The sequence below is a fragment of the Lepisma saccharinum genome, chromosome 9 (assembly GCF_977018435.1).
Source record: "Lepisma saccharinum chromosome 9, izLepSacc3.1, whole genome shotgun sequence".
Classification (NCBI taxonomy): domain Eukaryota; kingdom Metazoa; phylum Arthropoda; class Insecta; order Zygentoma; family Lepismatidae; genus Lepisma; species Lepisma saccharinum.
Window position 1 is genome coordinate 240,523 of NC_139237.1, and position 12,608 is coordinate 253,130.

Below are 12,608 nucleotides of genomic sequence, written 5' to 3' on the forward strand. Positions count from 1 at the left end.
GTTCATACGAACTAACCGAGCCCAATCACTTTTTCGTTGTTAGGTCCTGGGTATATAGTGTGGAATCAAAAAGGTTGGTCATGAGATTCACTTTTATTCACTGCACTAAATTTTCTTCTTCTCTATCTTGTAGCTTTTATGTTCACACATCTCTGGAAGGGTGTTAAAGCACATTTCTCACTATGACTACAATGAAATGTATAATTATTTGTTATGTTTCTTCTACACGTTCTTGGCAGTGCCCACGAGACGAGACATTTCCCCGAAAACGAGAAGTTGGACTATATGTACCTTACCGAAAGCAGTATCTTTCGCCAACGGCCATACCACGCTGAATATACCGGTTCTCGTCCGATCACCGAAGTCAAGCAGCGTCGGGCCTGGTCAGTACTTGGATGGGTGACCGCCTGGGAACACCAGGTGCTGTTGGCATCCTTTTTCTTTTTCAAGGTTCATAGTGGCCTTTTATTTGTGAATTGAAGCCAATCAATCACCGACAGTTTTTGCAGAATCGCTTTTTTTTTTTTTTTTTTTTTTTTTCAATATACCTGTCATCAAATAATAATAATAATATAAGTGAAGAATGTATATTAGTATATATGAATATCGGGGAAGGCGACTTTCTTCTGTTTTTTGGGGCTTGCGGGGTTGCAGGGTGCGTTCTTATTACCGGCGGCCGCCATAATCCCGGCGGGGAGCGAGCGCTCCCCTGCCCGGCGGATCCGCCGCGTCGCTCCCCGAAGAGCCCGGCGTTGGTAGTTTTCGGCGAGGATACGTGCCGGCGGTTGCAGGGAGTGTGTTTTTTTTGGGCGTTTTTATTTTTTTGCAAAATGCCATCGCCGTGGAAGGAGGCGTTCGCTAAAGGGATAGTCCCGGCCCGGCAACCCTGATCCGTTGGCAATTTCGCCCGAAACGCACCGGGGCGGGGGGGGGGGGTGTGCACACGCAGAATAAAGAATTGGAAATGTCGCATACTCGTTGGCGAGGACACGTAAACCGAGGTTCTGTTTCAACCGATGCATGTCAAATCTCGCGTCTTTTCCCTTCGGAAAGGGAATGCTCGATCAGTGCAGTGATGTGAAAGTGTCCCCGCTAGTGGACAATTTAGCAGAAGGCAAGTGGGGAAGGTCCTGGTCGGAACGGTTACTTTTGGCAGCAAACGGTTACGAAACTGTTACTTTTGTCAGTAAACTGTTACAAAACGGTTACTTTTGTCAGTAAACTGTTACAAAACGGTTACTTTTGGCAGTAAACTGTTACGAAACGGTTACTTTTGGCAGTAAACGGTTACGAAACTGTTAGTTTTAGCAGGGAACGGTTACAAAACCGTTACTTTTGGCAGCAGACGGTTACGAAATCGTTACTTTTGGCAGCAGACCGTTACATAACCGTTACTTTTTGCAGCAAACGAATTAACGATAAAATGACCATTCGGTATTTCTCGACTGGTCGGGAGTCGGGAAGTCATTTCCCGAAGTCGGGATCGGGACAGGATCCCCCCCCCGGTCCCGACTTTTCGGGATCCCGCACACCCCTAATATTAATGCATAGGATGGAATGAACATTTTTTTTTGCCATGTCAACGTAACCTAACCTCCCAGAGGATCTGGGTTCAGACGAACGCGAGACAAATTCCTGGAAAAAGGACCTTGCGTAAGACAACTTTGGTTCCTCTTCAAAAATTCGCGTACACTTTCGTTGTGTAGTCAGCATGTAATGATACCGAATGGAGGCATGTAGGCGTTCGAACCCCACCCCTAACTGAACAAAAAAATGCTAATCTTCCGGGATCGTAAGTTGAAGTTCCACCCCCCCCCCCCCCCCGATGCCGCCGCCCTCGGGAAACAACGTTCAGATCAATTCTTGGAGTAACCGATTTCAAATGCAACGGTTCCCGCCAAATGTCACACTTCGTTGAGCGTACCAGTTCTCACCCTTTCATAGAAGTTAAGTGAGCCCTTTTAGTGCAAATTATGAATGTGACTGCCAAACTCTTCCTTTTTCCCTGCTCGTGGAGAAAACTGAAAGTAATTTTGAAAGTAAAATGAAGGAAAACACGAAAAATGAAATAAAATCACGACCTAACAAAACCTAACCTAATGTAACCCAACCGAGTATATGCAGATATTAATCTGTGTGTACCTTTCACTGCCATACTCTAGTAACAAACGTACAATTGTGAAATAGAAACCTGAAAGTTATTTTTGTTAAATATACAAGTTTATTTTATGTGTTCATCCAAAATAATAATGCGCCGAATCAATAATTGTTCCAAGTCTTAGGTTATTTTTTTGCAGTGGCATTTTGTCCAAATGTAACTCTAAAAGTCCTATTCAGCAAAAGAAACTAAAAAATTTGGAAATTTAGCCTATTTTTGTAAATTACGTGCTGGTTAAGGTCGTACCTTAAAAGCATTTTTTTTTATATATACGTAAGGTCAAAAATCTTCTCGCTTGCAGGCTGAGATATCGTTAGGTTATGTAAGTGTACGTTTCGGAGGGGTGGTAGACAAGTTCGTCCAATTCCAAGATTCAATTTTTGGCCCTAAAAAGGGCCTTTTTCGGCAAGGTAATTATTTCCTTGAGTTTACTTTGAGCTGGTGTACTTAGTCACGGCCTTGGTGCCTTCACTGACGGCGTGCTTGGCCAGTTCACCGGGGAGGGAGCAGCCGAACGGCCGTCTGGATCTCCCTGCTGGTGATGGTCGATCGCTTGTTGTAATGAGCGAGCCTGGAAGCTTCGGCGGCAATGCGCTCGAAGATGTCGTTGACGAAGCTGTTCATGATGCTCATCGCCTTGCTGGAGATGCCGGTGTCAGGGTGAACTTGCTTCAACACCTTGTAGATGTAAATTGCGTAGCTCTCCTTCCTCCTCCGCTTCTTCTTTTTGTCTCCCTTGGAGATGTTCTTCTGGGCCTTTCCGGCCTTTTTGGCGGCTTTTCCACTTGTCTTTGGCGGCATGTTGCAGACAGACTCGATGGGCGCCACCTCCGTCGATTCGTTTTTAAGAAAGGACGGTTGATATCAGACGGACCAATGGCGCTTCGAGACGTGTCTCCCGGACGCTCTCATTCGCGGCGATTCAATACTACTTAACAAAACCACCAAACTGGCTGGCAAAAATTTGTGTTTTCACGTTGTATCGATAGCAAGAGATCATCATGTCTGGACGCGGAAAGGGAGGAAAAGTGAAGGGAAAGAGCAAGTCTCGCTCCAGCCGAGCCGGACTTCAGTTCCCCGTCGGCAGAATCCACCGACTTTTGCGAAAGGGCAATTATGCCGAACGTGTCGGTGCCGGTGCACCGGTTTACCTGGCCGCCGTCATGGAATATTTGGCAGCCGAAGTCTTGGAGTTGGCCGGCAATGCTGCTCGCGATAACAAGAAGACCAGGATCATCCCCCGTCACTTGCAGTTGGCCATCAGAAACGACGAGGAGTTGAACAAGCTCCTTTCTGGGGTCACGATCGCCCAGGGTGGCGTGCTGCCCAACATCCAGGCGGTCCTTCTTCCCAAGAAAACCGAGAAGAAAGCTTAAGCTGACACCCTACCCCCTCAGCTTCTAGCAAATCGGCCCTTGTAAGGGCCACCAATTACCTTAGGAAAGGGTCATTGTCTACTCCATTTTTTTAAGTTTTCAAGTTTGAAGTCTGTAGTCTAATCAGGACTGACAATCCATGTAACTTGGCATGCAAATCCTGTGTTGATTCAATGTTTTTTGCCTATTTCCGATAATGTCAGAGAATAGTGGCTTACCTGTACGTATACATCTTGTAAATTTTGATAGCATAGAGATTATGACGTGTGTTTTGTTTTCGGTGGAGTCAAGCTGCACTGAAAATAATAATAATAAAAAATATATATATATGTTCGCCTGAGTTATATTAATTGATGTTATAATTTGACAGAAGCAATCTGAATTTCACATAAATTTCTTTTGCTTTGCTAAACGACGAACGAAGGGTGGGTAGTCATCTAGCGAATGCTGAGAGTCCTCGCGTGAATATTTTTTGTTGAATTCTCAATTATTTCAATCATTCTTATGTCATTATGAACTCGAGACGAGAGAAATCGTTCGAATCGAGGCTGGGATCAGGGGGTAAGGTTCGGGGAAAGTTGAAAGCTGACATTTCCTTCCTCAAAGAAAAGATTTGTGGCCCTTAGAAGGGCCGATTTTTCAAGATGGAGGACAGGCAAACTAGAGCCCTTAACCTCCGAAACCGTACAAGGTTCTGCCTTGACGTTTGAGTGCGTACACGACGTCCATGGCGGTTACGGTTTTCCTCTTGGCGTGCTCCGTGTAGGTGACGGCATCGCGGATAACGTTCTCCAAGAACACCTTGAGGACGCCGCGTGTCTCTTCGTAGATGAGACCGGAGATTCGCTTCACACCTCCTCGCCGGGCAAGACGGCGGATGGCGGGCTTGGTGATACCCTGGATGTTGTCTCGGAGAACTTTACGGTGGCGCTTGGCACCTCCTTTGCCGAGTCCCTTTCCTCCTTTACCTCTGCCTGTCATTTCTGCAGTGCACGTACGTGGATTCGAAAGATGAGAATGAAGCCTTCCCGGCGAGCCGGCTCAGTTTTGTACGCCTTCGACAGAGGGGGGCAGAATGGCGGGAGCCAATGGGAAATCCGCTTTTCGGTTTGATTTCACGAATCAGGAGCATGCACGGCACCTTTCAGGGCAAAGCATATAAAGGCATGATTTTTGGTTGGCGCGATTGTTTGAAACGGAAACGCTTAGGACAAGCACGCGACAATGGCCCGGACTAAGCAAACTGCACGAAAATCCACCGGAGGCAAGGCCCCAAGGAAGCAGCTCGCCACAAAGGCAGCTAGGAAGAGCGCTCCCGCCACCGGAGGAGTGAAGAAGCCCCATAGGTACAGGCCAGGTACCGTGGCTCTTCGAGAAATCCGTCGCTACCAGAAGAGCACCGAGTTGCTCATCAGGAAGCTTCCTTTCCAGCGTCTCGTCCGCGAGATCGCTCAAGATTTCAAGACCGACTTGCGCTTCCAGAGTTCCGCAGTCATGGCTCTCCAGGAGGCCAGCGAGGCTTACCTCGTCGGTCTCTTCGAAGATACCAACTTGTGTGCCATCCACGCTAAGCGTGTCACTATCATGCCAAAGGACATCCAGCTCGCCCGCCGCATTCGTGGAGAGCGTGCTTAAGCGCATTCCGCTGCCCTTGGCAAACAATCGGTCCTTTTGAGGACCACAAATCCTACTTGGAAAGTACGTTTTGGTCGTATCTCTCTTTATTTTTTATTATTATTGTCAATTCCATCCCTATCCTCGCGTTTATCCAAAAGTTATTTAAAATAATAATGCCGAAGCAATTGGGCGATATTTCATGAATATTCAGTTTTAATAATAAAGCTCTCGCTAAATCTTTAAATCTAATATCTTACTCGCAGTTCATTTCATAGAATCGATGGAAACGAAGTCAAACAAATTATGACGACATAATGTGACTAGTGTATTGCTTTCATTTTTTTAAAAAAGAAAATGCATGGATGGAAGGGAAAGGATGACACCGTGTCCGATGAAAGGAAAGGTTATAAGATTGAGTGATCGTGCAAATTCGCTCCTTCCAGGAGAATTTTGATGGTCCTCAGAAGGACCTTTTTATGGGGAACACTTGCGTGCTCAACCATTTTACTTCTTTTTTGGTGCAGCCTTCTTTGCTGCCTTGGGCTTGGCAGCCTTCTTTGGCTTTGGCGCCTTTGGTTTCTTGGGCGTCTTTGCCTTTTTCACTTTCGATGGAGACTTCTTTGGCTTTGCAACAGGTGCCTTCTTCTTTTCGCCGGTCTTCTTTGGTCGCTTGGCCGGGGCAGCTTTCTTTGCCGGTTTCTTCTCCTTGGGAGCCGAGCGTTTGGTCTTGGAAACAGCCCCGCTTTCCGGTTTCTCCTTCAGCGACGAAGCGCTGAGTTTGAAAGATCCGGAGGCACCCTTTCCTTTGGTTTGCACCAAAGAACCTGATGCCACGGCGCTCCTCAGGTACTTCTTGATGAAGGGCGCGAGCTTCTCGGCGTCGACCTTGTAGTTCTGGGTGATGTACTTCTTGATGGCCTGCAGGGAAGAGCCTCCGCGCTCCTTCAAGTTCTTGATAGCGTTGTTCACCATCTCGGATGTCCTGGGATGGGAAGGAGCCGTTCTCGGCTTTTTCGCCTTCGAGGACTTCTTGGGCGAAGCCGCCGTCGGGGCTGAGGGAGCTGATGCCGTATCTGCCATATCTACGCTCTTTTCGGAACGAAAATGAATCCCCGCGCCGAGGTTTCGACCCCCTTTTCTCTCGGAGCGCGGACCGGAGCGAGAGCAGCTCTCAGGCGGGCCGAAGCAAACTGAAGTTTGTAGTTGCCACAACGGTAAGTGTGTTTCCTCCTCTTTCCAAGATTAATTTTTTCAGTGCTGAGCTAGAGAGCACCAGCATCCCTCGTTGTTGGGTACGTTCCGGAAACTTTGAAGTAGCCGTGAAGTGCCGCAGTCCGTCCCCACGACTTCCACGTTCCTCGCTTCCTTCGTGTCAAACTCACCGTAGGTGTACGCGCGACCTCCATATGCCCGTGATTTCCTTAGTTTTCTCTGAGAAAAGGTAGAAGGTGCGTCGGTTGCACGGAGGAGATGGAAGTTCAATCCTTCCCCTATTCTCTTGCTGAGAATCAGGTGCCTTGAGCATACGACAGGCCTCTCAAGCCAATCTCCGAAGTAGCGTGTGTCGCACACGCCTGTGTTTGAACGAAGCTGGCCTACTTCCAATGTATAGCCTTTAATTTCGTTTATAGGCGAAAATCTATCGCATGAGGACTGTGGTTCGATTCGAAAGCAGCCATTTGCACCGAAAGTTAGCGCGGCCCTTCCTGCTCTCCGCCGATAAATAATAATAATGTAATAGTTTGTGTCGAGGTGCCCGTTGCCTACTTTGGTTTGTGGGAATAGCGCGTATTCGAGAACTCGATGAAGTTGTCCGAAGATAGCACAAAAATAGGAAATAGCTAGGCTGGAGAGTATATATATATATATATATATATATATATATAACTACGCACTGGTAATGATCAGGCTGGAAAGTTCATACGAACTAACCGAGCCCAATCACTTTTTCGTTGTTAGGTCCTGGGTATATAGTGTGGAATCAAAAAGGTTGGTCATGAGATTCACTTTTATTCACTGCACTAAATTTTCTTCTTCTCTATCTTGTAGCTTTTATGTTCACACATCTCTGGAAGGGTGTTAAAGCACATTTCTCACTATGACTACAATGAAATGTATAATTATTTGTTATGTTTCTTCTACACGTTCTTGGCAGTGCCCACGAGACGAGACATTTCCCCGAAAACGAGAAGTTGGACTATATGTACCTTACCGAAAGCAGTATCTTTCGCCAACGGCCATACCACGCTGAATATACCGGTTCTCGTCCGATCACCGAAGTCAAGCAGCGTCGGGCCTGGTCAGTACTTGGATGGGTGACCGCCTGGGAACACCAGGTGCTGTTGGCATCCTTTTTCTTTTTCAAGGTTCATAGTGGCCTTTTATTTGTGAATTGAAGCCAATCAATCACCGACAGTTTTTGCAGAATCGCTTTTTTTTTTTTTTTTTTTTTTTTTTCAATATACCTGTCATCAAATAATAATAATAATATAAGTGAAGAATGTATATTAGTATATATGAATATCGGGGAAGGCGACTTTCTTCTGTTTTTTGGGGCTTGCGGGGTTGCAGGGTGCGTTCTTATTACCGGCGGCCGCCATAATCCCGGCGGGGAGCGAGCGCTCCCCTGCCCGGCGGATCCGCCGCGTCGCTCCCCGAAGAGCCCGGCGTTGGTAGTTTTCGGCGAGGATACGTGCCGGCGGTTGCAGGGAGTGTGTTTTTTTTGGGCGTTTTTATTTTTTTGCAAAATGCCATCGCCGTGGAAGGAGGCGTTCGCTAAAGGGATAGTCCCGGCCCGGCAACCCTGATCCGTTGGCAATTTCGCCCGAAACGCACCGGGGCGGGGGGGGGGGGTGTGCACACGCAGAATAAAGAATTGGAAATGTCGCATACTCGTTGGCGAGGACACGTAAACCGAGGTTCTGTTTCAACCGATGCATGTCAAATCTCGCGTCTTTTCCCTTCGGAAAGGGAATGCTCGATCAGTGCAGTGATGTGAAAGTGTCCCCGCTAGTGGACAATTTAGCAGAAGGCAAGTGGGGAAGGTCCTGGTCGGAACGGTTACTTTTGGCAGCAAACGGTTACGAAACTGTTACTTTTGTCAGTAAACTGTTACAAAACGGTTACTTTTGTCAGTAAACTGTTACAAAACGGTTACTTTTGGCAGTAAACTGTTACGAAACGGTTACTTTTGGCAGTAAACGGTTACGAAACTGTTAGTTTTAGCAGGGAACGGTTACAAAACCGTTACTTTTGGCAGCAGACGGTTACGAAATCGTTACTTTTGGCAGCAGACCGTTACATAACCGTTACTTTTTGCAGCAAACGAATTAACGATAAAATGACCATTCGGTATTTCTCGACTGGTCGGGAGTCGGGAAGTCATTTCCCGAAGTCGGGATCGGGACAGGATCCCCCCCCCGGTCCCGACTTTTCGGGATCCCGCACACCCCTAATATTAATGCATAGGATGGAATGAACATTTTTTTTTGCCATGTCAACGTAACCTAACCTCCCAGAGGATCTGGGTTCAGACGAACGCGAGACAAATTCCTGGAAAAAGGACCTTGCGTAAGACAACTTTGGTTCCTCTTCAAAAATTCGCGTACACTTTCGTTGTGTAGTCAGCATGTAATGATACCGAATGGAGGCATGTAGGCGTTCGAACCCCACCCCTAACTGAACAAAAAAATGCTAATCTTCCGGGATCGTAAGTTGAAGTTCCACCCCCCCCCCCCCCGATGCCGCCGCCCTCTGGAAACAACGTTCAGATCAATTCTTGGAGTAACCGATTTCAAATGCAACGGTTCCCGCCAAATGTCACACTTCGTTGAGCGTACCAGTTCTCACCCTTTCATAGAAGTTAAGTGAGCCCTTTTAGTGCAAATTATGAATGTGACTGCCAAACTCTTCCTTTTTCCCTGCTCGTGGAGAAAACTGAAAGTAATTTTGAAAGTAAAATGAAGGAAAACACGAAAAATGAAATAAAATCACGACCTAACAAAACCTAACCTAATGTAACCCAACCGAGTATATGCAGATATTAATCTGTGTGTACCTTTCACTGCCATACTCTAGTAACAAACGTACAATTGTGAAATAGAAACCTGAAAGTTATTTTTGTTAAATATACAAGTTTATTTTATGTGTTCATCCAAAATAATAATGCGCCGAATCAATAATTGTTCCAAGGTCTTAGGTTATTTTTTTGCAGTGGCATTTTGTCCAAATGTAACTCTAAAAGTCCTATTCAGCAAAAGAAACTAAAAAATTTGGAAATTTAGCCTATTTTTGTAAATTACGTGCTGGTTAAGGTCGTACCTTAAAAGCATTTTTTTTTTATATATACGTAAGGTCAAAAATCTTCTCGCTTGCAGGCTGAGATATCGTTAGGTTATGTAAGTGTACGTTTCGGAGGGGTGGTAGACAAGTTCGTCCAATTCCAAGATTCAATTTTTGGCCCTAAAAAGGGCCTTTTTCGGCAAGGTAATTATTTCCTTGAGTTTACTTTGAGCTGGTGTACTTAGTCACGGCCTTGGTGCCTTCACTGACGGCGTGCTTGGCCAGTTCACCGGGGAGGAGCAGCCGAACGGCCGTCTGGATCTCCCTGCTGGTGATGGTCGATCGCTTGTTGTAATGAGCGAGCAAAAAAAAAAAAAAAAAAAAAAAAGAAAGAAAGAAAAAAACCCCGCCCCCAAAGGAGCTCGCGGGGGTGAGTGGTGCCCGACCTAAGTCAACCGGCAACCATACCGAAAGGCGCAGACCTCGCCTGAAACACTAATGCACTCTCCAAGCACATTATAGCCTCATGTTCGGTCTTTTGCCTAGGTACAATCTTCCCTTCGGGATAGATCCAGTCCAGCCGGATTTCTCCCTCGGGGAAACCTCCATTCCATGCAGGCATGCACTAGTATGCAAATCTACCTACGTGGGACATCGAATACTTTAACTAAATCTGGTTTCAACCCTATGGAAAGAGGATTTTTACCAGACGGCGAAAATTAGACAGACAGAAAAAACTACAAGAGACAAAAAAGAGAAATAGAAGGGAAGCTCCCGAGGATAAAATTCTGCAAGCAGACAAAACCTCGGATGTCTTGGAATAACAGCTTCATCTAGATACTGGTGTGTGAAAAAAACCCACGTTGAAGGGGGGCTAAAAAACACACACCCTATTGGTTCCTATCCTTACGGGGAGGATGGAGTCGGGAATTTGGAAGGGCAGGTAGGTAAAGCCCGAAGGCTCTCTGCAAATCTGTGTGTTAGTTGGACCTACTCATTCCGACTTACAACCTTATTTGAAACAAACATCGAAAATGAATTTTGAATTAAAGCCGAAAAAAGCCGCATCGGAAGTTAACTGCCAAAGACGTCTGCGTGAAAGAGAGGAGAAGTCGTTGCTTGGGATGTCTGTCCGTTAGAGAGAACTCGTCTGTTTCTCCGGGCATTGTTACTTTTGCTTCAGATCGGGATTTAAGACAGCATTGGCTTTTCATTGCCTTAGGGGCGAGTGACTTCTCGTAGGACCAGTCCGACGGCCGAGGCCGGTCTGAAATCTGTCCCCTTGCGGGGTATCGGTAATAACCACACCCAGAGCTTACGTCATTGCAGTGTGGGTGACTGCTGCTACGGGGGAACCACCTTTGTGCCCATGTGCCTTCCTATACCCCTTAGGTCCATTTCCGAGTCGGGGTAATTATCACCGGCCTAGCCCTAAAACCGATGACACGAAAGAACACATGGTCCCCTACGCCCGAGGGCGCACAGCAGTCGGGGGGTGCTGCCGGGGGTCACCACTCCCCGACAGACTTTGGGTGGAAAGGCCCTTCTGAGGGCCACCAACCCGGTCGGTTTTGATCTGCCTTTGCTGTCCGCTGTCCTTTTCCTCCGCATCCGCTTCTTTGCCCAGGTCCACGCACTCCTTTCTCCCCCGGTTGAGTTTTCGGCTACCGGTTTTTCGAGATATCCCCCCCCCCTGAGAAGGAGGGGGAAAAAACTCTATCGTCAGTTGCACTTGGTCCCGTTTTTTCTTTTTCCCTAAGGAACATCGGAGATTTCGGCTTTTTGGTCCTAAGAAGGGCCGTTTTGCCGTTGAGCGACGAGTGCTTTCAGCCCTAAGAAGGACATCCTGCACTTTCTGACAATTTCGATGGACAAATCGTTCTTTCGCTAAGTTTCTCTTCACTTTGGCAATCCTGAAAAGGAAATACCTCGGTATCAGAGAGTCGGAGATTTTTCGGGTACCAAGCTTGTTGCAACTGGGAAGCCGGCGACCGGCACTTTCCCCGAGGGAGATTGGAGCTTCAGAGCCCTCTCGTCCGGCAGGCGAACGAGAACGTACGTCCGGGGTACGTGTAATTTTGAATTGGGCTGTGCGCTTAGTTGTCACCGTTAGGATCCACGCACGCGCCCCCCCCCCTTCCCGCCAAAAAGTTAGACAATGGGGCCGCCGAAGTTCCACGATGCTTGACTGCCGCCGATTTCCGCCGACTGCTGCCTCCCATCCTGGAATCTCGGTGTTCTCGCTGCCTGCTGTCTGGTACTGGATTCAGTCATGTTCTCTATGCATTGCTGCTGTGCCGAAAGGTCCTTCCCCAAATTTAGATAGAGAGCATGTCCAACGCCGGCGCTCGGAGCCACCAGTCCCTCGGCGTCACTCGATGGGCGCCACCTCCGTCGATTCGTTTTTAAGAAAGGACGGTTGATATCAGACGGACCAATGGCGCTTCGAGACGTGTCTCCCGGACGCTCTCATTCGCGGCGATTCAATACTACTTAACAAAACCACCAAACTGGCTGGCAAAACACCTCAAAGAAGTGGCAAATAGAGGAACACAAAGAATCGGTCAACTATTCCCAGTTCTTCGAAGCCCGATCTTACCCATCAGCATAAGGATCAGGGTATTCAAACAAGTAATTCGCTCCTTCATCACCTACGCCTGTGCAATATGGCTTCACAGTGCAAAAGGGCACCTTGAAGCACTTCAACGGGTCCAAAATAGAGCCCTGAGAATCATATACGGAGCAGACCGATTCACTTCAAATGTGCAAATTCATGAAGATCTAGAACAGGAAAGACTCTTTGAATTTATGATGAGAGAGAAAATCAAATTCTGGGACAAGATGCAGCATCACCGCAACCCAACCATTCAACTGCTTGGACATGTACAACCGGCCAGAAGAATACACAAAATGCCTCGATTGCAGTGAGGATGACCAACTAAATGTCAAGCAGCGTCACGCCGGGACAGTACCTGGATGGGTGACCATCACGAACCAGCCGCCATTTTGAAATCCAAAAAGTAAAGCAGCGTTACGCTGGGTCACCAGTAGGATGGGTGACCGTCTTAAAGAAAGGTAAAGCACCACCACCGCCGAAACCAGAGGATTTCAAACCACTACCAAAGAGGCCAGATCTAGGCACACAAGGAAAACCTCCAGTAAATCGTGCTAAACCA

At 47.3% G+C, this 12,608-nt stretch overlaps 4 protein-coding genes and 2 non-coding genes across 6 annotated transcripts; 4 read left to right on the forward strand and 2 right to left on the reverse strand.

Annotated features, from left to right (window-relative positions):
- The first annotated feature begins 313 nt into the window (after positions 1-313).
- LOC145993048 (5S ribosomal RNA) lies at positions 314-432 on the forward strand. Its single transcript, XR_014442260.1, has one exon. It is a non-coding gene; the product is annotated as a 5S ribosomal RNA (ribosomal RNA).
- A 2,218-nt stretch (positions 433-2,650) lies between these two features.
- On the reverse strand, positions 2,651-2,959 carry LOC145992905 (histone H2B-like). Its single transcript, XM_083129287.1, has one exon. It carries the CDS (start codon positions 2,957-2,959, stop codon positions 2,651-2,653), a length of 309 nt encoding a protein of 102 aa, XP_082985413.1.
- Positions 2,960-3,159: 200 nt separating this feature from the next.
- LOC145992906 (histone H2A) lies at positions 3,160-3,534 on the forward strand. Its single transcript, XM_083129288.1, has one exon. The coding sequence runs from the start codon at positions 3,160-3,162 to the stop codon at positions 3,532-3,534; it is 375 nt and encodes a 124-aa protein (XP_082985414.1).
- Positions 3,535-4,203: 669 nt separating this feature from the next.
- LOC145992907 (histone H4) lies at positions 4,204-4,515 on the reverse strand. The gene has a single exon (XM_083129289.1). The coding sequence runs from the start codon at positions 4,513-4,515 to the stop codon at positions 4,204-4,206; it is 312 nt and encodes a 103-aa protein (XP_082985415.1).
- Positions 4,516-4,758: 243 nt separating this feature from the next.
- LOC145992908 (histone H3) lies at positions 4,759-5,169 on the forward strand. Its single transcript, XM_083129291.1, has one exon. The coding sequence runs from the start codon at positions 4,759-4,761 to the stop codon at positions 5,167-5,169; it is 411 nt and encodes a 136-aa protein (XP_082985417.1).
- Positions 5,170-7,380: 2,211 nt separating this feature from the next.
- Positions 7,381-7,499, forward strand: LOC145993049 (5S ribosomal RNA). The gene has a single exon (XR_014442261.1). It is a non-coding gene; the product is annotated as a 5S ribosomal RNA (ribosomal RNA).
- Positions 7,500-12,608: the final 5,109 nt, after the last annotated feature.